Consider the following 23,881-nt stretch of genomic DNA (forward strand, 5'->3'; position numbering starts at 1 on the left):
TATCCCACTCCACTTCCCTAAATCTGCGGCTGCTGCTGCTTGCCGAGGGGATTAAGGGCTGGCAGGGGATTACGTAGCCGCTGCAGCTCCCAGCGCCGAGCTCCCTCCTGGCGCGGCCGCTCCGGGGCCTGGAGCCGCTCCTCACCCGTGGGTGCGCACCCCTGACAGGGGCCCGAGCCGATCGCCACCCGTGGGTGCGCACCCCTGACCGGGGCCTGGAGCCGCTCCTCACCCGTGGGTGCGCACCCCTGACCGGGGCCTGGAGCCGCTCCGTACCTGTGGGTGCGCACCCCTGATCGGACCCGGAGCTGCTCCACACCCGTGGGTGCGCACCCCTGATCGGACCCGGAGCTGCTCCACACCCGTGGGTGCGCACCGGGCCGCAGCTCCCACACGGTTCGGTGCCCTGGGCCGAACACCCCCGACGGCGCCCGGCAGCCGCGGCGGCGGTCCCGGGGCAGAGGCGGCTGCGGTGCCCCCGGGCCTCGGCCCCTCACCAGCAGGGCTCCCAGGCCGGAACCATGGCGGGGGCCGCCGGGGAGCTCCCTCAGGGCAGCAGGAGCGGCCGGGAGCCTCCGCACGCCGCCGGCCGGAGCCCTTGCTGATGGCCGGTGCCTGCAGGATGGGGCCCTGGGCCGTGCCGTGGATGATGCTCTGTCTGCTCTGCCTGCCGCCCTGTGCCAGGGCCCAGACGAAGATCCCACTGGAGACGTGAGTGTTGCTTTGTGCACGGGCGGTGCGGGTGGGAATTGCCTCCCCGACAGTGGCAGGAGCGGCGGGGACAGGGTGCTCCTGAGGGACACATGGCTCCGGGAGCTGGCACTGCCCTGCATTGGCTCCTGGCAGAGGGCACAGACATGGGAGCCACCAATTCTGTGTCCAGGTCTAGGCTAGGATGCAATGCCTCTTCCTCCTCACTCCTCAAGCATAGCAAGTCATCTCTTTGGTTAAGTATTTTGACATCTATTAATGCTCTGCTTGATGCACTGGGCAGCAGAAGGCAAAACCAGTTTAAAGACACGTTCATAAAACCTCGCTGTCGCTGCTGTAACTTGCAGAGATCCCACCATGGAGGCAGACGGGAGTGGCCCCAGTTTGGCAGCTCCCAGTTGAGCAGAGTGGTTTCAGTGGGCGCTGCTGGGTTTCAGGATGCCAGGAATACCCAGGGGATGCACAGCCCTGGCCAGGTTCTGGCTGGGGAAGGTGCACACGGGGTGTTTGAGTGATGATACTCCTCTTTGTGCAGAGCAAGGTTTGCAGCTCCAAAGCTCTGGTCCCTTGCGTTGGTCTGGATCAGTGCTGGCTGCAAAGGGCCTGGGTAAAGCACACAGCCGTGTTTATTCACCTGTGTGGCTGTCAGAGGATGTTAGTGAGCGAGCTGAATGGAGGAAAGAGGCCTCAGCGCTGGTGCTGGCTCCACCTCTCTACAACAGGCGTAATGGCCCTCCCCAGAGCTCCGGAGGGAAGGAATGAGAAGCTGAGCTGCAATACAAAGCACACCCAGCCGTGGTTTGTGCATGCACTGCACATGCAGGGACTCTAGATGCAGTTTTTGGGGTTTTTGGTTTGCGAACCTTGGGTTTGCAACGCTCCAAGGCCTGCGTGTGTCTGTGTGACGAGCGGCTCCTCCAGCACCGTCACTGCCGGAAAGCTCCCCGCCAGCAACGCAGCACTGGCAGCCCCCCAGGAGCCCAAGAGCTCTCAGCAAGCCCAGTTTATAAAAACTTCACCTTGTTAAGCTGATTTGGACGAGTTAAATCCTTTGAGGATTAGAAATGTCAGTGCCGCCGTTGGTAAAAGCTGTTGTGGGGCAGTCTCTGGGGAGCTGGGACAGGGTTGTGGGTGCAGGACAGCAGCTTGGTCTGGGGAGGAGACAACACTGCCAGCCAGTTTGAGGAGGAAACATCTGAAAAATCAACTCAAGTCAGCTTAAGCACTTTCCTGCCTTTGGGGAAACGTTTTTTATTCAAAAATTGCCAATAAGGCACTTACAGATGTGCTACCAATACAGCCCATCTGCCCAGGGGCTGCACTGACATTATCCAAGAGGGTCCCAGGAAACTTTGCTGCCAATTCTATTCTTGCACTATCAAGCCCTTCCCCAGCAAAAATGCTTCTGACTTGGGTTTCACAGAAAGGACACAGAGGTTACACAGGATGAAATCCAACTTCTGCCAACTTCAAACCAAGCAAATCAACTTTCTATGTCCAGGATAAATACCACATAGGAATACCTTTTGGCATTGAAGCCTCTGGCATTTAGAAGCCAGCCTGTCCTTTTTGCTGTTCTTGCCACTGAATACAAGAGCAGGGATTAGAGGCAGGCAATCTCTGACCAAAACCTTTTCTGATGTGTTTCGTTATAATGTGATACTGAAAAAAAAGAGATTTACGTCACTTTGCACAATTTGGAACTTATTCCTGTACAAGAATGAAGAATAAACAATAGAAAAAGAGCTTTTCTCCTCTGGTACTAAAACCAGAGCAATGGCTGAATTAATCCCTGGTGTTTCAAATCCACTCATGAATTTAACCAAAACACAAAAGTCATCCTTTTAAAATGAAATTTCAGCAGGGAAATACATTGGCCAGAGGCCCAGAGGGAGTAAGTCAGCAGAAAACGGCTCTGTTTCATGGGTTACACGGGGACATTTTAGGGACACAAAAGCAGAGTCCTTCAAGCAGCAGCTGGGTTCAGGCAGGGTGAGGTGACACAAGGCTCAGTCGGGCTGTGCTGCTCCCCAAGCCGTGTCTGGCTTTGCTGCATCGTGCTTGGATCACTGCCAGCTCATTCCAGAGCCCGCTCCTCTCTGACTCCAGCAGTGCAAAAATCTGCTCAGTCAGTTCCTAGTGATGCTTCTGGGGTGCCAGTTCAGCACACAAACCACCTCTTCTTCCCTGCTGGACACAGCTCTGCTCAGTAGTGGTGAGGAGTTGGGGCTGGCTTATTTTGGGGTAATGGAAGCACTGGGAAATGCTGGTGGGAGAGGCAAAGATCAACCTGGTGTGGCCTCTTTAGGCTGCTCCTGTTGCCTCTATACACCTGCTCCTGAGCTAGACAGAGCCAGAGACCTTAAAAGAAATTTCTCTGCAAGCTGATGAATTTCAGACTGACCTTTTCTCTTGCTTGCTTATGAAGAAAATTAAGGGAACCTATTTAAGTTCAGCAGGCTGCCCTTAATTTCCCAGTATTCTAAGGTTGCTCATTTCCCTGGCAAATAATTGTCTTTTAAATATGAAAATGCCAGTGTATTTCGGCCTCTTCACTTTCCTACTTTGCAGCTTCCATGAAATGCCACCAGATATGTTTAATGACACAAACTTTAGCCCTGTAACACAGGGATTTGAGACCTCTGAGCCCTCTCATTCCTCTGTGCCCCTTAACTTTCTAACCAGTCCTCCAGAGCTGCCAGTCTCTGCCCCTCTCTTTGGTCCTTCTCTCTTTGTGCCTCATTCTTCCTCTGCTTTGAGACCAGAAGCAATACCAGTCCCTGAGCCAGAGGAGACATCCCAAAACTATACAAACCCCTTTTTTATTCAAATCCTGCTGTTGCTGGAAGTTTCAAGAAGTTGCTCAACTGCAGCCACTAATCAGAAATTAACACCAGAGACTCTTCCACCCTGCTGGGTTGAAGAATGTTGAGGGCTGGAAGGAGCAGGGGCACACTACACATATGACACAAAGCAGAGGTGAGGGGAGGGAAATGGGGTAAAAATAAACATCCCTGCTAAAATTACTGTCCCTTCATGTTTAGGTTTTCTTTTTCTACAGTAAAAGGCAAGGAGATTGGAGAATATTTGTTAAATTCAGCACATAACATCTTGTACATAAAACTTAAAAAGCCAGTAGCAGCAGATGGGCATCAATTTAAATGTTGATCCAGAGATCCTCATATCTAAGGGAATGATTAGTCACTACTACAACAAACAGGAAAGCATCCCATGGGATCCCTGTTTCCTCTTTTATTCCAGGCTTGCTAGAATAACTCTGATATAGCCCAATAAATCCTGGTCTCCTAGAAAATATCTGTATGCTTTTTTTCTCTAAGGATGAAATGGTGAGATAAAAGCTCTGGCTCTGCAAATAAGATGCAGAGCACAATGAAAAAAAAAAAAAAAAAAAAGAAGAAAAGAAATTGACTTCACCTGGTGCCAGTTCACCCTGAGTGGTTAAATATGAATGCCTCATTGCCAATTAAGGATTGATTTAAAAAGGCACCCACTCTCTCATGCTTTTTTTATAGCAGCGAGAAGAGGTGCAGCGCTGAAGCTTTGTGTTTGCTCCAAATTATCCCCTGTAAGAGGGGAGTCTAAGCAGGCTTTCCTAGGGAGGTAGAAGTGAGCTCTCCTGAGCTCATCTCTGTAGTGGTGTGCTATTTGTGGTGCAACGCACTGGGAAATCAGGCCCTGAGGTTAAAGCCTGCCTGGGACTCAAAGAACTCCCCTGGAAGCTGTAGGTAAGACTCTGCACTTATCATAAATAAGTGTAAGTGGAGAAGGCCACTCATTGCATTAAATAAATCTCTCTTAAGTGAATCCTTGTTGAGGGAGCTGCCTAGCATGGCTTGTGTAAGTGCTGATGAAGTGCTCTGTCAATTTTGGGAGCCATCTATTTTGATTTGGGTGGCTCAGTGTTCAGGCTGCTCCTCAACATCTGAATGTTCTCCACGTGGGATCACTGCCATCCATTATTTCCAGGATGGCACAAGTTGGGGGTGCTTTACAGTGACAATGTGCATAATCAGCTGTGGCATTATTGAGCAGCAGCCCTGCCAGTGAGAGCAGGGAATTTGGCTGGCTCATCAGTCTCTGGCCTGCTCTGCTGGAGGAGCTGAATCCAAGGAGTGAAAATCCAAGGGGTGAATCATGGCACCTTCTCGAAGTCCTGACACTTATTTCTCTTCAGCAGATTTGGCACTGGGTGTCTAGCCCTTCACCCCAGGGCCTGTCAGGAGAGACAAATAGGTGTCTGCAGAAAGCAATTTATTTCCCTTTGCTAGCAACAGAAGGAGCTCAGATGCTATCTAAGACCAAATTTCCATGTCTAAAGTTAGGTCGGACAAACTCAAGGCCAAGCACAGTGGCTGAGACCAGCAGACCTCAGTGTTTCTCCCTGCTCCCCAATCCCCTGGGTGGAATGTCCCAGGGCAGCACTGTCTCCTGCCTTGCTGCTTGTCTGGCTGGAGTCTGGGGACAAAACACTGCCACTGTTGGAGAGTGGCTTGGAGAAATACAGGGGTTTGTGCTCAGGATAATAGAGTTTTACCAGTCTGAAGAGAACTCTGCAGTCTAACCAGCTCTGCAGATTTGGAATTATTAACACTGGTTTTCCTTCTTTTGGCCTTTTTTAGGGTGAAGTCCTGGGCAGATGCCTTTGGTGGGGAGCTGTACTCCATTGTGACTAAGTATTCAGGCTCTCTCCTGTTGCAGAAGGTAGGCAAAACCTGTGAGGGTTCCCTTTGCTTTGTGTCACCTCCCTGTGTGCCTCCCAAGGTTTCCCCCAGGGTGGAGGAAGGAATAAGGCACTGGTGTGCAGCTGTCTTTAAAACCATGGAGCTCCATATCCCTAAGCCCAGAGTGATGCCCTGTGGCCATTCTCCATGAATTGGAGAGCAGATCCATTCAATGCCTTCCCCTCTTTCATCAGCCATTGCTGAGCACTACCTTAATTGCACCACTTTTTGTAAAAATACTTTTTAACAGCACTCCTCATGTTTCTCTCTGATGATCACCTCCTGCTCTCCTATGCTGACCCTTCATTCCTCCTTTCCTAAGTCTCTCTCCTACTCATCACTCACCCCATCATCCCCTCCTGCATCTCTCCAGCTGACACTAATCTAATTTTTTTTCTTTTTGCTTTCTCATCTGTATTCAGCCAGTTGTTTATCAATTCTTTGCATTTTGCCCTTAAGACTCTGCTTCAGGCAGGTGCCCTGGAAGCCAGGGGGGCAGAGTTTTGCTTGGCCTGTTCACCAAACAGGCACTACTGCACTGAGCTCTCCAGCAGCATTCAAGGGTGTAGCTCTAGGGACTTTAAACAAATGCAGCTGTAGAGAAGCTCCCTTAAGTCAGTGGGGAATGGCTGCTCCTCCTTCAGACCTGGGGATCTCTGCCCTGCACCTCCAAAGTGCTGTTCTGGGGAACTGGTGCCTGCATCCAGAGGAATGCACACTGCACTTTGTGGCCATCCAGTTCTTTTTTCTTTACTCTTTCTCTGATTCTCCAACACAAGCCACGAGTTGCTCCTTACACCTTCTAGGTGTCTGACTTCTGTGTTCAGATTAGCAATTATACCTACATCCCAGTGCACAAAGCAGGATTTGGGTATCACATTCCTTGCCTTGCTGCTAAGCCCTGTTTCCCTGTCCCCAGAGTGCTGCTTTTTGCCTGGAGTAAGGGATCATATCCTGCAGCACTCACTTTGCTAAGTTTGACCAGGACTGGCTTTCAGCATCCATCACCAAGGTCTGTGCTGATCATCAGCTCTTCTTGGGAGGAAAGAGTCACCCTGCAATAAAAAGCTGTCAGCCCTGCTAAAGGTACTTGCACTAACTGTGAGGCAGCAGCAGCAGGGTGTGGATGCAGGCAAAAGTTGGGCTTTTAGCAGTTGTGATGATGCTTCTGCATTGCCTGTTGTCCCCTGGGGTCCCCAGGCCATAATTCCCAGTATCTGTGACTCAGAAGGAAAATGTCACTTTGAGCAGGGGGTACAGATGAGCTTGATCCAGCCTTGCTCTGTAAACACTCCAGCAAAGAATCATCTCCTAAATTCATGTGGTGTTGTGTTCTTCCCTAACTTAACTTGAGCAGTTTAAGTAGCTCAAGTTTATCTTTCAACTCCACTTCTTGAGCTTTTTCATCTCCTGTTGTTTCCCTGGGAAATAAGGGAATAGGGGAGAAGCAGCCAGCACTCACTTCAGTCCTTTTCTTTAGGTAGGAATTCTTCACAATTCATCATCTCAAAGCAGGGACCATCCCAAGAGGGCTCCCACTGCATCCCTGGCACCTCCAGCACTACAAGTGGATGCAGACAGATCTTTTACTAATAAATATAATTTTCATGCACCCTGGCAGAACCTAAATAACTTTATGCAGATTATCTCATTGGCATGTTAGGCCTGGGGAGGCAAACACACCAAAGTCTAGAAATTAAACACATGGATTTACCTGCTCCCCAGGCAGGTAAATCCATGTGTTCTCTTGTTTGGGCTATTACCTGTTTCACATCAAATATTTCTCTGCATGCATGGTTGTGCCCAGATCAGCAGAAGGGTGGGGAGCACAGTGCAGAGGTCCAGGTGATTCTTTTCTCAGTGCTTGTTTAAGTCAACAGGCATTTTGTCTCTGAGGAAGTACAGAAGGTGCTGTCATCTCAGTTTGCATCTTATTTCATGTCTCCCTCATGCCTAATGGTCTTGAAGTAACCAGCTTATTGTAGCTGTGAGAATCATAATTTTTCAGTTACTGAATGCTCTGCATGTAAACTTTGTCTTTAATACTTGGCATAAACTTTCTCTCGTGGTTTTCAGTTTGCTTAGTTTTCTTTGGACTTTTTGTTTGTTTCCTCCAGAAGAACCCTAAAATCATGTTGCAAACTCAAGTAGTTGACTTCCTACCAGGCTGTGTCATTCCCAGAGGCCTGGTGAGCTAGCAGACATCCCTTGAATCCCCAAGGGCAGGCTTTTATCCTTCATCTCAGCTTTGCCCTGCTGTTATTAGAAAGCCAAAAAAACATGGCAAAGAACAGACAAACTTGAGAAGTTCAGTCAAGACGTTTTCCTGGGTGAAGATGAAAGGAATGTCTTTCACACTCTTAATTTAGTTCCACTAGCAGTGAGTAATGCAGCACTGTGTATTTCAATAGGCTGAATTTTATGGAGGTGGGAACAAGAATATATACTTGGTGACATATCTCTGTTCACAGATAAAACTTAGGATACTGAATTCTGGATATTCCACTTTTAAATCACCACCCCCGTCACGGCAGAAGGGGAATCTTAATGAATTGCTCCTGCTGTTTTAGGGGAATGCTAAGTGTTAGATGAATAAGAAAAGGTTTTCTGTTAGAGCTGAGCTAACTTTTTGGCCTCTTTTCAAACATCAGATCCTTTCAGCCAGTTCTCTGAAGCCTGACTCCTGTCCTGTAACTTGAAATGATCTGATAGCCTGAACCCCAAGCACAGGTTGTACAGGATGATCCTGGCCAACTACATGCACCTAAGCTGACTCTCAGCCACTGTGTCTGGTGACAGTGTTGAAATCACAACTCAGTTGCCCACCATTAGAAAATCTTGGATGAATAGTCATCAATAGGCAGAGATTTCCATGGCAGGAATACAGGCATGTAGTGGTTTGCTGGTTCATTTGTAGGAAAAAAGCTCAAATAGGATTTGAGCTCAAACCTGGTGTATTCCTTAGCAAACTGGAACTTTTGCAGAAATTTTTTTTATTTTTGTGTTGGGGGTTGGGGTTTTTTTCTTCCTATCTCTGGCTGGATCTCAGGGCTGAGTGCCATGAGCAGACTGCTTTTGATTTTTCATGATTACTTTTACCCCAGTAACATCTACTTGTCAGTGTGTCAAAAGCACATTAAAAAAAATAAAAATTAACAGAGTGGGGGAGAAGCCCTGTTGCTTTTACCTGAGGCTGTGGTACAAGGTAACTGGTGGCAGGTCACTTTGTGAAGTGCCTGCTTGCCTGTGCTGGTATGTCCCCCCCTTGGTGAGCTTTCCCAGGAGAGATTACCCTGCTCCCCCCAGCAGGGCCTGATTAAAGCTCAGCCTGGCAGAGATCACTTCTCTGCTGGCAGAGCTGTGACACAGAGCTGAAGGGACAGACACCAGCTGGGTGAGTGCTGCAGTCTCTCACCAGCCAGGCACCACGGTCAGGGGTTGTGGCTGCACGTTTCCCTTCTGGAAGCGTGGTTACCCCAACCTTCCTGCTCAATCCCTCCTGCTTCCCCTGCCTGTCCCAGCTCCCCAGCCCCAGCAGAGGGGATGGGAGGCCTGGCATTTTTAATCCAGTAAAACCCTTGCTGTTAATCATGCCAGACAGAGCGAGCAGCCTCCCTGCCATGCCTGCTGTGGGCTGGATGCTGCTGCTATTTCTGTCTGACCTCCTCAGCCTGCCCCATCCTCGAGGCATTTCTTCCTCTGCCTGTGCCCAGTTGCCCTCCTGCATGGTCAAGGAGCTTCTTGAACAAAAGGGACTCCACAGGCTCACCCTGAAGACATGCAAAGTCCTTTCCCTGCTGCTTCCCTCTAATTCAGAAGTGTCACTAGAGCCCCTGCCATCTCTGTGCCCTTTTCACCACCTCATTTTTTTTGCCCAGCCCTGGCTGAGATTGCTGCTCTGATGCTAACACAGTGTGAGGGTGGAGGGGGGGCTGTACACACTGCAGACAAAACTGATGATGAGGGACCAGGGAATTGCAATTGGTTGCCTTTGTGTTTCCAGATTGCTCAGGAGATAAGGCTCTGTCTTTTCTGAAATCAGTTAATTGTCCTGTGTCCTTTCACAGGTTTCATTAATCTTTCTTTCTGGCTATCTCTGTTAGCAGTGGGATTTTTTGCAAAGGAGAAATAAAGACCATTTTAGCCAGTCTTAAAAGAACAGATTTAAGGAGGCAGACCATGCTTACACAATTTAGATGTACTCTTGTTTTTTTTTTTAATTCCTAGGTTATATGAAACGTGGTGAGAATAAACTGGTTATCTCTAAAGCTGTCAGATCTAGAGCCTCCTCATTACAGCACCTCTCCCCATGGAGGCAGCAGCAAGTAGCCATGCTCATAATTCCTAGGTTTTGGGAATTGCCTCTGTGGTGCTCTTGGCCTAAATTATTCTCCTGGGTGCCCAATAAGTGGCATCATACCTGTGTATCTCAGCTTTCCTTGGCAGTCTCCTCTGTAAGCACTGAGCAGGCCCTTCTTGCTGGAGAGCTGGCAAGTTCCCTCCCAGGTGGGGTGGCTCTGGGGCAGGACAGCCCCTGCACTGCCAGGACATCACCCCAGCAGTGCCCCAGAGCACATGTGACATAGGAGGAGCTGCAATGAGAGCACATGGCTCCGTTCCCTTGTGGGAATGGTGTGTGATGTGTATAAAGCTGCTGTGGATGTCAGTGCATGGTTTGGGTTTTTAAAAGTTGGCCTTCTGCTTCTCTCTAATTTGTAGGCACTAATAGCTTCAGGTGCATTGCTCCTTTCAACAGCCACAAGCTCACAGTTGGATCAGTTGTTTTTACTTGGTCAAAGTGCTTTGAGTTATGGCCACTGATCTGCACATCCTGGATTATGGGGTGGAAAAGGGGGGAAGGCAAAGATGGAAGGTGATAAAATCAGTTGTTTCAACACAAAGACAATACCCAGCTAGCAATGATAGATTCATCCCTCTCCTTAAGAACCTCCTGCTCAGCAGGATTTTCTTCCTTCCCTTGGGTAGAAGTACAAAGATGTGGAGCCAACCCTGAAAATCAAGGAGGTGGATGGCCTGGAGCTGGTGAAGAAGTTCTCGGAGCAGATGGAGAGCATGCTCCGCAGGAAGGTGGAAGCTGTTGAGGTATGACCACTGCCTTTGGGGCTTTGGGAGGGAATTTGTGTCCTGCCAGCCCTGGAGCAGCAGGCACGGGGCTCTGCCTGCACCAGGAGTGTGTGGGTGCAGGGGTTGTGTGAGGACTTCCCTGCCCAGGCAGGAGCCTGCTGGTGCAGCTGGCTGCTCACGCTGAGCTTTAAGCAGACACTGGTGGGAGGATGTGGGCGTTCAGACAAGGGGATGCTGGCTTCTCCCTCGGCTCAAATTAGAAAATAAGACAAAAACAAAGTCTAGGAATAAATATGAGGGAATGAGCACTCTTTTAGGAGACAAGCTGTTTAAAAAGGGGGAGAAAACCTCTCAGAAGTGAAAAATCCAGTTCATCCTTCCATAAAGCACTCTGGCTGCTGAAGACTAGGGCCTTGTTTCAGCTGTGTGTGTGGCTCAAGGGGAATTTCTGCACCTCCTGAGCACAGGCTGCAAGGAAGGTGCTTGGATTTCCAGCTGTGTACATGGGGAAGTGTGGAGGAGGTGGCAAAGGGTCTGTAGCTGTTGCAGTGTGGGAGATCAGAGCAGGTAATCGTTCTGGCCCCCCTTGCTTCCTGCATCTAAGGATTTATCATATTCCTGTGTGTTTACCTACTATGAAAAGCATATTTCTGTAGTCACAGAGCCTTGACTGTTTAAGGCTTCTAATGTGGAAAAGTCATCCAGAAACACATCATTTGAATCTCCAAGTGAAATGTGGGCACATTTAGTCCCAGAGCTTTGGCCAATAACATTAAATTCTTAGCCAGACTTCTCCAGTGTTTGGATTGCCTTATCCTTTGTGAAAGAGCAAAATGTAGTTTTGCTGAGACTGTTGCTGATTGTGCAACCTTGAAAACATGTACGTGTTTCGTTGGATCCCTTCCCAGTCTGTACCAATTGAGAATTAGTGCCCTGAAGCATCATACTGGAGAAAACTGGCTGATTTTATTGCCTTCCATAAATGGTAAGAGCTTACAAATGGCCACAGCATTGCTGAGCCCTTTACAAAATCCAGTCATGGTCTTTGTCTCAGTAACAATACCAGACTGAGACTCCCACTAGGCCTTTTCCTTTGATGAGATACTGACATCAAGCTGGGGCTGAAATGCCTTTCCCATGGCTTTTTGGAAGGGTTCATGGAAAATGAAATTAAAATCTGTCTGTTGTTTCTCTAAATGGACCTGTTTCTGTTTGTATATGTCCTGTGATATCTACAATTGCTCTGGGGTTTAGCAGGGACTCTGGAGTAGTAGGTGTGAATACACTTGGCAATAAATAGCTGCAAATAATGTACCTTCCAAGCTGTAAAACTGTAGCACAGAATGACAGGTCAGCAGGAGAGGAGGGAAAGAGGGAAGATTATAACCCCAGACGTGGCTGTGGCGAAGGAGGCAATCGTTGATACAGAAGGAAGAACTTCTGGAGGGCTTTGCCCCAGCACCCACTCACCTTCCTTTCTGTGTGCTTGCTTTAGAGGCTGGTGGAAGCAGCAGAAGATGCAGATCTGAACCATGAGTACAACTCCTCCCTGGAGGTGAGTTTATCCTGGTCAGTGACAAACATGGCACACATCCTCAGGGCACAGCCAGGAACCCACCCCACCAGGTTCCTGGGCTTGAGAATTGCCTTGTCTGCAGGACACTCAGACTGCTGCAAGTAAGAGACATCCTTGGCAGATCCCAAACCTGGAGCACCAAAAAGATTTGTCCCTGTGGCTCTGGGAGGGGAAGGATTTGGGAAGAGATTGGGCTGTGTGATATTATTGGCATTACTCTTACTGCACTGGCCAGCACTGTCATTATGTGATGTTTTAGTGCAAATTAGCTGGCACTTTGTGGGTTACTTGACTGGAAAATGAGCTAAAAATTGAGTGTGAATGAACAATGAGGAGGATGCTGTTACAAATACCCACAGCAAACCTTAATCCAAATGAACTGAGTTTCTCACCATCTTTCTTAACAGCTACCATCATCTTTTCTGTACTAGACAGACACCCACTCGTCAGGACTTCCCTTAAGGTGAAAGTTTAGTGCTGCCCAATCAATTTGGATAATTGGCTTTCTGTTAATAACTGTTTGTTGTGGCCAAGCTGTGGGATTATTGCTGGTGAGGGGAGCTGGAATGAAAAGGCTGTGGAAGGAAATTCTCTATACACAGTACAAGCACAGGCAGCTCAGCAGAAGGACAGGCTACCCCTGGAAGTACATGTCTCAGTGCTGGAAAAGATGAAAACACTCCTTGAAATCAAGCTGGTTACTAATTTCAGTTCACTTTTTTTTTTTCTTAAGAGTCCCATTAGCCATGTTAGGTGGGTCAGCTGCATTCACAGTAAGGGGCATGGGTGAGTTGAGGTACATGACTGTATTTGCACACTCCATTTGCACCCTCTGAGTGCTGCTAGTGCTTGAACACTAATCCTTATGTAACCCCTGGCTCAGATAAAGTCAGCAGAAGCACCTTAAAAACATAGGTTAGCCAAGGACAAAGAATGCCCTGGATGTTCTAAAGTGACTGTAGATGGTAAATCCCCAGTGACCTTCCCGGGTGGGGGGACACTGCATTGTCTTTGAGCACCTTCTGCTTGATCCTTTGCTCTCAATGAGTGCCTCCTACTTAGTGTGCCAGAATGAGGGGATAATCCAGCTGGATGTCCAGCAGTGAACTCAGTAAGGGACAGCTGCAGAGACAGGCTGGGTGAGGTCAGCACTGGTGGGTCCTGTGCTAAACCTGGGAGCCAGACCCTGTAAGACCCTTCACCTTTCCAGCTAATCCCTTGAATACATCTGAGGGGCCACAGGAAGCTGCTACCCTGCCCCTGTGCTCTTCAGTGGCTCTTAATAAATGCTCCTGGCATTGGCAGTGCTATCAGTCATATGGGCATATGACAGCAACCAAGTGGCCAGAAACCATCATTTGGGCAGCTTGACACTCCAGTTGGTAATAGCTTGTTTGTGGCTCATTTTGATCCTCTTTGAAGCCCTGATTCTCCACGTGTCCCCTCTTTGTTTTAAACAGTGCTGGTAATAGTTTGTCCTATTCTCTCTTTGTCTTTTTTCTATTGTCTTCATCAACAGTTTGATTACTACAACTCTCTCCTGATTAATGATAAGGATGAAAATGACAATTATGTGGAGCTTGGGGATGAATTCATTCTGGAGCCAAATGAGCATTTCAATAACCTGCTGGTGAACACAACCTACAGTGATATCCAGCTGCCCACCAATGTCTACAACAAAGGTAATGGCCTCTGCTTTCTCACTGCTGGTAGGGTGGTGTGGAAATTATCAGCAGCAAAACTGAAAACAAGGATGGGAATAGAAAAATAATAACTGACACAGGGGAAAAAAAGGCAGAGTTGGAAAGGCGCTGTCCTAAGGGTTGAGGGGGAACTGGAGTCACTTGGCTGCTGTGAGAAGAAGGAAGAGTCAGTGCCTAGAGGAGATGCCCATGAGAAACATCACGGAGGTATGAAACTCTTGCACTAAGGAGACAACAGTATGGAACTCTTGCAATATAATGACAACACCTTTCAAATGTTAAAAGTGAGCGTTGTTTCTCACTCTTCTGAGGAGATGGGGGCATGGTAGGACAGCCCAGGCTTTGTCAAGGAAAGGGCAGGCAAAGAAGAAAAGCAAGATTCAATGAGGAAAAGAAGAGAGAGAGTACAACTATGTAAAGCCTGTGATGGCCTCCCTGGGTCTCTGAGAGCATTATTCCAACCAGACGTAGGGCTCAAGGGCAGACAAGGCTGGAAAGAGAAATGGGGCTAATAGTGTCAGACCAAGCTGAGATCACCTGTAGTGGCCAGTGGTGGCCTGGCCTCCAGGATTCACTTGAATGGGCAGAGAACAGGATGCATCAATGTAAAAGCTTTGGACAAGATTGCATTCCTCCTGAAGCTGCCTTTGTTCCCTTCCCTCTCCTCCATCAGGGGTGCTGGATGTCCTCCCTTCTTTTACACAGTTTTCTCCCCCACAGACCCTGACATACTCAATGGAGTTTATATGTCAGAAGCCCTGAATCCTGTTTTTGTGGACAACTTTGAAAGGGATCCCACACTGACCTGGCAGTACTTTGGCAGCTCCACTGGATTCTTCAGGCTGTACCCAGGTAAAACAGTAGAGATTGGCTTTGCTCTTTCAGTGCCACACAATAATCTTGCCGGACAGGGCCTGTGCCATGGAAGAATCCACTCTGGGAAGTCTGGGGCCATCCTAGCCCCAAGAAGGGCAGGATTTTGCAGTGAGCAAAATGGGCTGATAAGGCTGAAGGAATCATTCTGCAGGCATAAACCCCTTTCTCCCATTAGAATCAGCCCCTCTCATGCACACTGTTCATGCAGCCCCAGAGGAGTCTGCTGGCAAGGGTCCTCCAAAAAGCTCTCAAAACACCATAGCAGGGCTCCCCTGAGGGTTTGAGTGGTGGCCAAAGCCTCTCTGAGGACACACGTGGCAGATGCAGCTGGCCAGCCTGACTGGTCATCCACTCACCAGCTGTGAGTGCACATTAGGTCACAGCACAGGAGGGAGGTCCTGTGCTTGCAGGAACCCTTGAGATGCTCTGCAGCTGCAGCCTGCCTGGTGCCACTTGGTCAGATGGCTGCATGCCCTTGTTCTGTGACCTGGCACATGCTGGGGAAGGTGAAAGCAGAGATGGCTGTGAGCAGAGCCTGTAGCAGGGAATCTGGGATGCATCCCAGTCAGTGCTGCTGCTTTTTTATGTTCTCCACCACCCTCTGTGAGAAAAAAAAAATCTGTTGTTGAGAACTACATCAAGGTGAGAAAAAAACTCAAAGTACAAGCAGTTGCTTTGCAGTTGAACAGACTATGCCTAGGTACATTTTTTAATAAACAGTTTACTCAGAACTGCCAAAGAAGCTCTGCTTGTATTTCTGCAGAATGGCCCCTGCTGTGGCTGGCCAGCCTCCTGTGCTCCCTGGGGTAGCCAGGTCTCAGCAGGGAACAGCAGCAGTGCAGGTGCCTGGGGAGCAGGTGCCTGCCTGCTGTGAGTGCTGATTGCTCCTCTTGCTGCTCCCCTCAGGAATAAAGTGGTTACCAGATGAGAATGGAGTCATCTCCTTTGACTGCAGAAACCGTGGCTGGTGAGTTTTGGAGAGACTTGGCCAAAGCACCTTTGATCCTTCCTCTCTCCCCCTTCTCCAAGGTGACACCTTGGGGAGCTGCTGATCTGTAATTAATGTCCTGTGGTGCCCCTGCAAGAGATGGGGGGTGTGGTATTTTCTGAGATCCCTGTTGTTGGAAGGAATGATGAATCTGACTCCATGTTCTCAGAAGGCTAATTTATTATTTTATGATCTATATAATATTAAAGAATGCTATACTAAAACTATACTAAACTATACTAAAGGATTCAGACAGAAGGCTAAAAGATACTAATGAAAACTCATGACTTTCTCTTCACAGTCCAACACAGCTTGGCCCCTGATTGGCCAATAAGTAAAAACAATTCACATGAAACCAATGAAACAATCATCTGTCGGATAAACTATCTTCAACCCACATTCCAAAGCAGCAAAACACAGGAGAAGCAAATAAGATAATTGTTTTCATTTTTCTCTGAGGCTTCTCAGCTTCCCAGGAGAAAATCCTGGGCAAAGGGATTTTTCAGAAAATATGACTGTGACAGGGGGGTACATAAATAAAGGTAATAGCAGGTTGTGAAGCCCTGCTAGCAACAGTTTTCCCTGTGGGATCTACCATGTGCCACATGGAAATTACACTTCTGTGGCTGGGAGGTGGTGGGGATATTTAAGTTTCAGAACTGTGGTGTTTCAGAATTCTTGGATGTATGTCTGCAGTAGGCTCAGCACTTCCCAGTGTAGGAAGTGAGGTGCTGGGGCCAGCCTGTTCCTGCTGGGCAGCTGTGGCCATGGTGCACGTGGTGCTGGGGCTGGCAGGGTGACAACAGCATGCCCAGCATTCCTCCTCCCTGGCTCTCACCCTGCTTCCTCCTGCTCTTTGTTGTGCAGGTACATCCAAGCAGCCACCTCTCCCAAGGACATTGTCATCATTGTGGATGTCAGTGGCAGCATGAAGGGCTTGAGGATGACCATTGCCAAGCACACCATCGTCACCATTTTGGATACTCTGGGAGAAAATGACTTTGTCAACATCATTGCAGTATGTCTGCCTCCCTTCTAGTACTGAGCTCTCTCCTGGTGCCTCACACCCCCTCCTCCTTCCCCTCAGCAAATCACAGTGACCTACCTACAGCAGCACTTCTATTGGATTGGGGAGATTCCCCCAGGACCCTTGGGAAGGCAGCTCTGTGGTCAGCAGGGTGGCTGCCAGCTCACTTCATCTCTCCTCCACAGAGGGTGTTGGCTGCATCTTTTTGCTTTCTTAGGGATATGACTGCAACAGATAAGGGCTACAGAGAAACACCTGAGCAAATAATTCACCCAGCTTGCCATAACACTGAATTTGGGTCCAGCAGCAGCAGTGTAATCCTCAGGATAATGTTTCCAGGCTAGAAAACTACCACCATGTGCCTTTTTGTGCCCCAGCATCCTGCAAGGCTGCCCTTAGCATTCTGAGTCCATCAGCTGGGCTGCATGGAGCTTGGTCAGGAAGCTTCAGTGTTACTCTCTTCCTTTTTGAGCCCTGGCAGGGTGAGGATGGGCTGGTTACCCACAGAAAACCACACCAGTGACCACAGAAAACAAAACTTCTTTCCATGACTCATTGCAAGACTGGTGCCATGTTAAAGACTCCTTGCCTTCTAATTTTCAAAGCTAATTCAAACACCATCTCCTTCCCCAGGCTTCTTTCTATGATAGCTTGCCAGGGCACAGCCACTGAGATATAAATTCTGCTTTTTGTTGATAGCTTCTTATGTTAGCTAATTAGAAACTCCAGTGGCAACAATTCTGTCTTTATATGACTGGACAGATGGAAGAGTGAACAGTGTTGGCAGAAAAATGGAAGGGGAGTCATTAAGGAGTTTGAAATATCATCTGTTCTTCAAAAACAATCCCAGAAATACCATGTTTATATAGATAGAGATATATATATATATATAGATATGTTTTTTAATTTTTTTTTCTTTACTGCACTCACACCAAGAACCTGCTGGCTCAGAGATCTTATAGCCTGACCTAAGTTCCTATTGATCAGCTGAGTATCAGTGGCCTCTTAGGAATTGCACTCTCCTGAACCCTGCAGGAAAAGGTTCACAGGGGCCTTACCAAGCTTTTCCTCACATTTCACAGCCTAGAATCATCCACTCCCCTAATTATCCCAATCCAGTGGATGTGTGCTAATCTGCTTTGTTATTGTTCAGCTGTGCACCAGAGGCTTCAAACTTCAGGTTACAAGGTTCAGCTGGGGACTCACAAAGTCTCCAGAAGTGCAAACTGTGTGCAGAAAGTGCTAGAAACAAGGCCAGGGATACAAGTTCATAAAGTGAGGATAAAAACTTTGTAGTGTGAGTGGGGAAAAAAAAAGTAACTTTGTATGTTTAGATATGCTCAGCTAGAACTCAGCAAAACACTAATTAATGCTTTCTTCAAACAAACAGAAGAGTCATCAAAATCCTAGTTTGCCATGATAACAATAAACAATTTTTAAGGGAAATGGGTATAAAATGGCATCATGTTCCATGCGGCTTTCTGTACACACACCTAGGACATGAACCCATTTTGTGAATTTTCTCCCATGACAACCCCTTTCTTCTTGTTTTCTCTTTGCAGTACAATGATTATGTTCACTTTATTGAGCCCTGTTTTAAGGGTATCCTGGTCCAAGCAGACAGAGATAACAGAGAGGTGAGTACCAGGCCCCTCTCAGTGTAACTCAGGTAGCTCTTTTCACGTAGGCAGAGCACAGGGTTGAGATGCTGTGAGATGAACCTCCAGGGACAAGGAACAGGGTTTGCATTTCAGAAGCCAGCACCAGTTCAGGGCTGTGTGGCTCACCCTGAATTACCCCAAGCTGCTGTGACACAGGGTCCCCACTGCTGCACCATCAGCAGACCTAGCCCAGGCTGCCTTATAAAAACTGTGTGCAGAGGGAAAAAGGTTTCCATCTTAGACACCCCACATCCTCAGCCCTCAGAAATGAGAATAATCAGTCCTTTCCTGGTGAATATGTTCTCAGCCTGGCCTGATCCTTCATCAGGGTGGATTGCCAGCAAGCCCTCTCTGAGGAGGGGTTTTGCTGCTCTGATCCAGGATGGTTCAGCAGCCCTGAGGTGGCCAGCCTGTGTCCAGCTGCTCCACCACCCTCCTGGCTGACTGGTATTTTTAGCTTCTCTCCCTATTGTGTTTTCCTCTTCTCTCAGTTTTTTTAATTTGTATTACTACATCCCTGCATGCCTTCATCAACCAGATTTCTTTCCCAGATTAGCCCCTAGGCCACAGAGTATGACTACACAGGGTGATGCCTTTGCAGGGATTCCCAAAGGATTCCCAAACATCCTAGACACTATATAGCAGAGAGGGTTTAATTTAAGCAGATCAATGCTGCTTAAGTCATATACAAGCATTCAGTTTTTTCTTTTTCCCCATCCTGTTGCTTTTGAGGGCACAGGATGTTTTTTTTTTTCCTGAAGGAGCAGTTAAGGGCAGATCAGATTTCCAGTAGTTTTGCCCCTTCCATGATCTTACATGGATCCTCAGTGGTTCACAGTCCAGAGACAGAGAAATGCAGTCCTGCTGGAGCTGCATGGGCACAGCCTTTTCTGGGCTACCCTTTCCTGCCCTGCTCAAAGGGAACACCCTGCCTGCAACTCATTCCTGGTTTTTTTCCTTCTCTTTTTGCCAGCACTTCAAGCAGCTGGTGGAGGAACTGCAGGCAAAAGGAGTGGGGACTGTGAGCAAGGCTTTGACAGAGTCCTTCAAAATCCTGAGAGAGGTAAGAGTTGGTGCTGGTGTGAGGCTTGAGTGTCCCTGCCCAGCCCTGCACTCCTCTCCCCCAGTGACAGCACATCCCTCAGGCTGCTGCAGTGGGGAGCAGGCAGGAGCTAATCTCATGGATCCCAAATTTGTCACAAGCCGTGTGCAGGGCTCACCTGTCTTAGGGGAAGCATTGGTTTGTGCATGATGTCCACAGCCAGCAGTCCCTGCCCAGGAAGAATCAGGAGCCAGCAAAGCTGTGGCTTCATGAGTTTTCTTAATAAGTCCCACAACTAGGCATTGCCCAGGCACCTTTACAGATGGTGGCAATAAAATACAGTGGATAGCTGAGGGCCACAATTCTGGTTGTAAGTAATGTTATTAGTGAGCAGTGATGATAATGAAGACATGGAAGATTATTCTTCAGATTTATTTCAATGTCGCTTTGCTGAGTGTCAGTGCTTGGGGAAGAAATCCCAGGTACAGGAGAATTAATCCCTCTGAAAAGAACCATAAATTATTCATTGCCTCATTGAATAGGAAATTCAGTAGCCTGGAGGAAAACATACAATTTAATTCTGTTTCTTAATGATGGTAACAAGAAAAAGGACCAAGAACCAGCTGAATGCCCCCATCCCCTCATGGCACTGTCTATAGTGGGCTTGTGGATCATAGAAGGGCTTGGGTTGGAAGGAACCTTAAAAGCTGAGACAAAATATGTCCTCCACTGAAATAACTGAACCAAAAATACCTCCAGGGAGTGTTGTCCATGCACCCCAGTGGACTAATGTGACTCCACTGCAGTGGAGAATAGAGAAGAAACTCCTTGGTGGGTAAAGAATTTATTTCTTCTGTCTATTTAGCATTAAAAAATGCAGTCGATTTCAGCAGTCATCACTTATTGTGATCCTTGTTGATTCTCTCTTGCTCAATGAGCTCTGAACAGCTCTGAGATTGCTCTTGGAGAGTGCAGCACCCAGTGGTGATAGAGCCTTCTGCTGCTACTCACTCACAAGGTGAAGTACTGCTTCCCTCGTGCCTTTTGCTCACCTTGGGTGTGGGGAGGAGGCTCAGGCATTGAGCACCTGCAGATGAGGGAAGGTGTTATGCTCTTCTGTGCTTAGGAGATGGCTGTCCATAAAACAATATCTTTGTTACCAAAGAAATGTGTGAAACAGAGTGCCTTAATATCAGCAGCTGGAGCACCCCAGGCTCTGCAAGTTGCACATCTTAAGATAAAAGGGTGTCCCCTGCCAAGTGCTTGTGTGGTTTAAGGGCTCTCTGAAATCATCTCCTCGAGTTTTAGACCTGTATCGGTAAAAGCAGAGGAAAAAGGTTTTTGTCAGTTATTTATTGCCAAAATAAATCTGTGCAGTCACAGTTAGCAGAAGGGGCAACTTTGGTGGAATTGACCACCCCCTTCTCTTCAGACAAAATTCCCACTCTCAGCTGTTCCTCAGGCTCTGCTGTTATTGCTCACGGGAGCACACGCAGGAGAATGAAAATTGCAGCATCACACTGATGAAACAGGCTTTGCTGATTACAAGAGACAACCAGTAATAATATCTGTAATGAAAGTGGCTGCAAAATTTCCCTGGTAATTTTCCTCAGTCCAATTGCTTACAGAATTAATAGCCCAGCAGAGACCCACTCAATGAGGTATGAGTAGCAAAGATGGGTTGAAGAAGAGCACAAATCTCTCACTGTCTTTGTTCTCCTCCATTATCCTCTGGGGGAGACAGGGCATATTTTAATCCATGACACAGTTTGCAGATCCGTTTCAGGAGAACAGCTAGCCAGAAACCCCCCCTGTCCCTCTCTGCCATGCTCAATAAACCACTTGAACTCTCCATTTCAATTTAGCCATAAACCAAGTGGTTTCAATAAAATATGCATCCAAGGGAAGCCATGGTCTTAAGCACACGTTTATGAAGTGCTTCAGAATTCTCAGGTGTTAAGTGCTATCTTTTGAGATATTTTCTTATTTATTAAATTTTAATCTGTCTCGCTGCTCCCTCTGTTTCAACAAGCTTGGCCTGCCCTGTTCTCTCCCCTTTTTCCTGCAGGATTTATACCCCTTTGTTCTGCTTCCAGGCTGCCTCCCCTGAAACACCACCCTCCCAACAGTGTGTGAGTGCTGCAGCTGAGAGCTATCAGGTGCTAAGCAGAGCAGAATAATTGCCTTCCCTGTTTTACACACCGTAGTCCTCTTAACAGGACGTAAGACAACAGCTACAGTTTTTTTCCAGTCACTGTCACATTGTTAATTCCTATTCAGCTGATGTGTCTCTGCAGCATCCCTCCCCAGGCAGTATCCACCCTCCTCTTCTGTGTTCAAGCCACTGCCTCTGCTTTCCAATGTGCATCTGTCCTCCTTTCTCAGGATACACTCAGAGCAAGTATTTTGAAAGCTGTTACTTTTCCCACCCTGTAGAGGACAAGAAAAGCCAAGTTCTGCTTTCCAAGGCCACCTTGGAAGGATGTTTCCTCTTACCACCAGGCTGATTTAATGGTACCTTGACTCAGTGTTGATCTCAGAAATCACATAAACGTTGAAGTTAATTGAATGGGTCATTCCAGAATGGCTATAGGTGGAAAAAAAGATGATGAAGCTGGTAACAGACTGGATTTCTGTGAGACACAAAATTCTGAGTAACTTGAGCAAACTGGTACCATAAAAAGAATGAACCTGTGTGCTGATTTAAGTAAGCAAAGGTTTGTGATCTCTCACCTCTCACTTGTGTGTATTTATTTGCACATTCACAAGATGCATGTGCTACTAATTTTTCTAGTAGCATGGTAGATGTTTGAGAGTTTATCCATCCATATTCTAGGTTGTCTGTTGGTTGCTTCTGCATCCTTTGGGATCTTGTATAGTCCCAGACAGGTCTCAGCCCATGAAGCAAGTAGTTTAGCTACACCTTCTGCAATTCTTTCCCTTCATGCTGAATTCAAATGCTTTAAATTAGTTTTCTCTTTGACCCTACCACCTTGTGACCCTGCCTCTAATTCATTTATTCATTCTTTTCTTAGTTTCTTACTACTTCAGCAGATGCCCGGTCATTACAATATTTTCCTTTTGATTATAAAGGATGAAGGTTCTAAAGCATCTCTGCCTGACCATCTCCCTCTGATTTTTATCATCTGGCATTGTATTATTTTTACTCCCTTTCTTGCTTCTTCTATGAACACTTAGAAATTGTTTCTTGATTCCAGTCACATTTTTATGGACCCAGATTCTACAGCATATTTTTCAGGATATGCAAACCTCAGACTTTCCTGTTTACCAGTTCCTTCTATCTTGCTTAATGCCCTTTCTTGTTTCTCCTTCACTGGCTTTGTTTTCTTGTCTACTGCTGATTTTCTCCCCGTGAGATGCTTTCCACCAAGTTTGAATTTTCAGTAGTTCTGGAGGCCATTCCAGAGGCAGGTTTGCATAAATAATGGAGCAGGAGGAGATGGAGAGGGGCCGCTCAGTCCCCTGGTCAGACATGCACATAATGTGCACGCCTGCCTGCACATCTCTGGGCCATGCTGATGGTTCCAATCTCTTCACTGGGAGCTCTGTGCCAGCCTGTAACTGCAGAGTAAAAGGCAATGAGCAAACAAGGGAGTACAGGAAACTGTGACCCTGAATTAATTCGATCATGCCTCTTAGTCCTGGCAACGTGACTGAAGTTACACAGCTCTGTGCCTCTTTCACTGACCCAGCTCTAGCCTGCATTTCTTCAGACATCTCTTCTGTGGACATGTTATTCCTCATCTCCCTTTCTTTCATGCTCCTGAGACTTCAGTCAGAGCAGGGAATTATGCTCAGAGCTTGCTGCAAATGCTGTCAGATCATTTGCTACAGCTGCAGCCAGTCATAAAGGACCTAAAAACCAGGGATTACCTCTTGTTCGTTTGTTTTCTAAATCTGTCTTTTTAATCTCCATTTCTATGACACTGATGATCTCATTTTCCTTGTTGAAAATATCATCTACTCCTGTAATTAGGAGATTGCTGGTTCTGATACACCATCCAATTTCTCAGTATCTCAGAATTATGAGTTCTGAAGTAAGCTTCATGAAGAGATCTTAAGTCGTTTGATGAAATGGTGGGTGACCTTAATTAAGTGTTAATTTAATAATAATCCAAACAGACATATTGTAGATTGCAACAGTTTGGAATAAGCTGCTTTCATAACCACAAGGTTCCTGTGTCTGTGATCTGAGCCTCTTTCTGACAGCCTCTCCTGCACCCTGTGCCTCCCTCATGGACACTCACACTGTCTGTTCTCCCTGCTAATCTGCACTCAGCTGATCTCTGGCCTAGAAATAGCTCACTTGAGGCTCTGGTTTTTTCCTACCTGCTGGTCTTTAGCAAAATCCCATGAGGCTCTCACCTGTTTTTCTCCTTTGATAAGAGCATCCTTTGCTTGTTCCTGTTGTATACCTTCAGCCTTTACTGCCTGTCTCCCCTCTGAATG

At 47.4% G+C, this 23,881-nt stretch overlaps 1 protein-coding gene across 1 annotated transcript in view; it reads left to right on the plus strand.

Moving 5' to 3' along the window:
- The first annotated feature begins 381 nt into the window (after window positions 1–381).
- Window positions 382–23,881, plus strand: part of CACNA2D4 (calcium voltage-gated channel auxiliary subunit alpha2delta 4) — a 120,595-nt gene continuing 97,095 nt past the window's right edge. The window contains exons 1-10 of the mRNA XM_071422207.1: window positions 382–711; window positions 5,352–5,433; window positions 10,440–10,556; window positions 12,034–12,093; window positions 13,634–13,796; window positions 14,538–14,669; window positions 15,600–15,660; window positions 16,549–16,699; window positions 18,271–18,345; window positions 19,343–19,432. Coding sequence (XP_071278308.1) covers window positions 605–711; window positions 5,352–5,433; window positions 10,440–10,556; window positions 12,034–12,093; window positions 13,634–13,796; window positions 14,538–14,669; window positions 15,600–15,660; window positions 16,549–16,699; window positions 18,271–18,345; window positions 19,343–19,432 — 1,038 coding nt within the window. The 5' untranslated portion in view covers window positions 382–604. The remainder of the gene's footprint in view (window positions 712–5,351; window positions 5,434–10,439; window positions 10,557–12,033; window positions 12,094–13,633; window positions 13,797–14,537; window positions 14,670–15,599; window positions 15,661–16,548; window positions 16,700–18,270; window positions 18,346–19,342; window positions 19,433–23,881) is intronic.

The sequence above is a fragment of the Agelaius tricolor genome, unplaced genomic scaffold (genome assembly GCF_023055355.1).
Source record: "Agelaius tricolor isolate 1412-34295 unplaced genomic scaffold, bAgeTri1.0.p SCAF_3, whole genome shotgun sequence".
NCBI classification, from domain to species: domain Eukaryota; kingdom Metazoa; phylum Chordata; class Aves; order Passeriformes; family Icteridae; genus Agelaius; species Agelaius tricolor.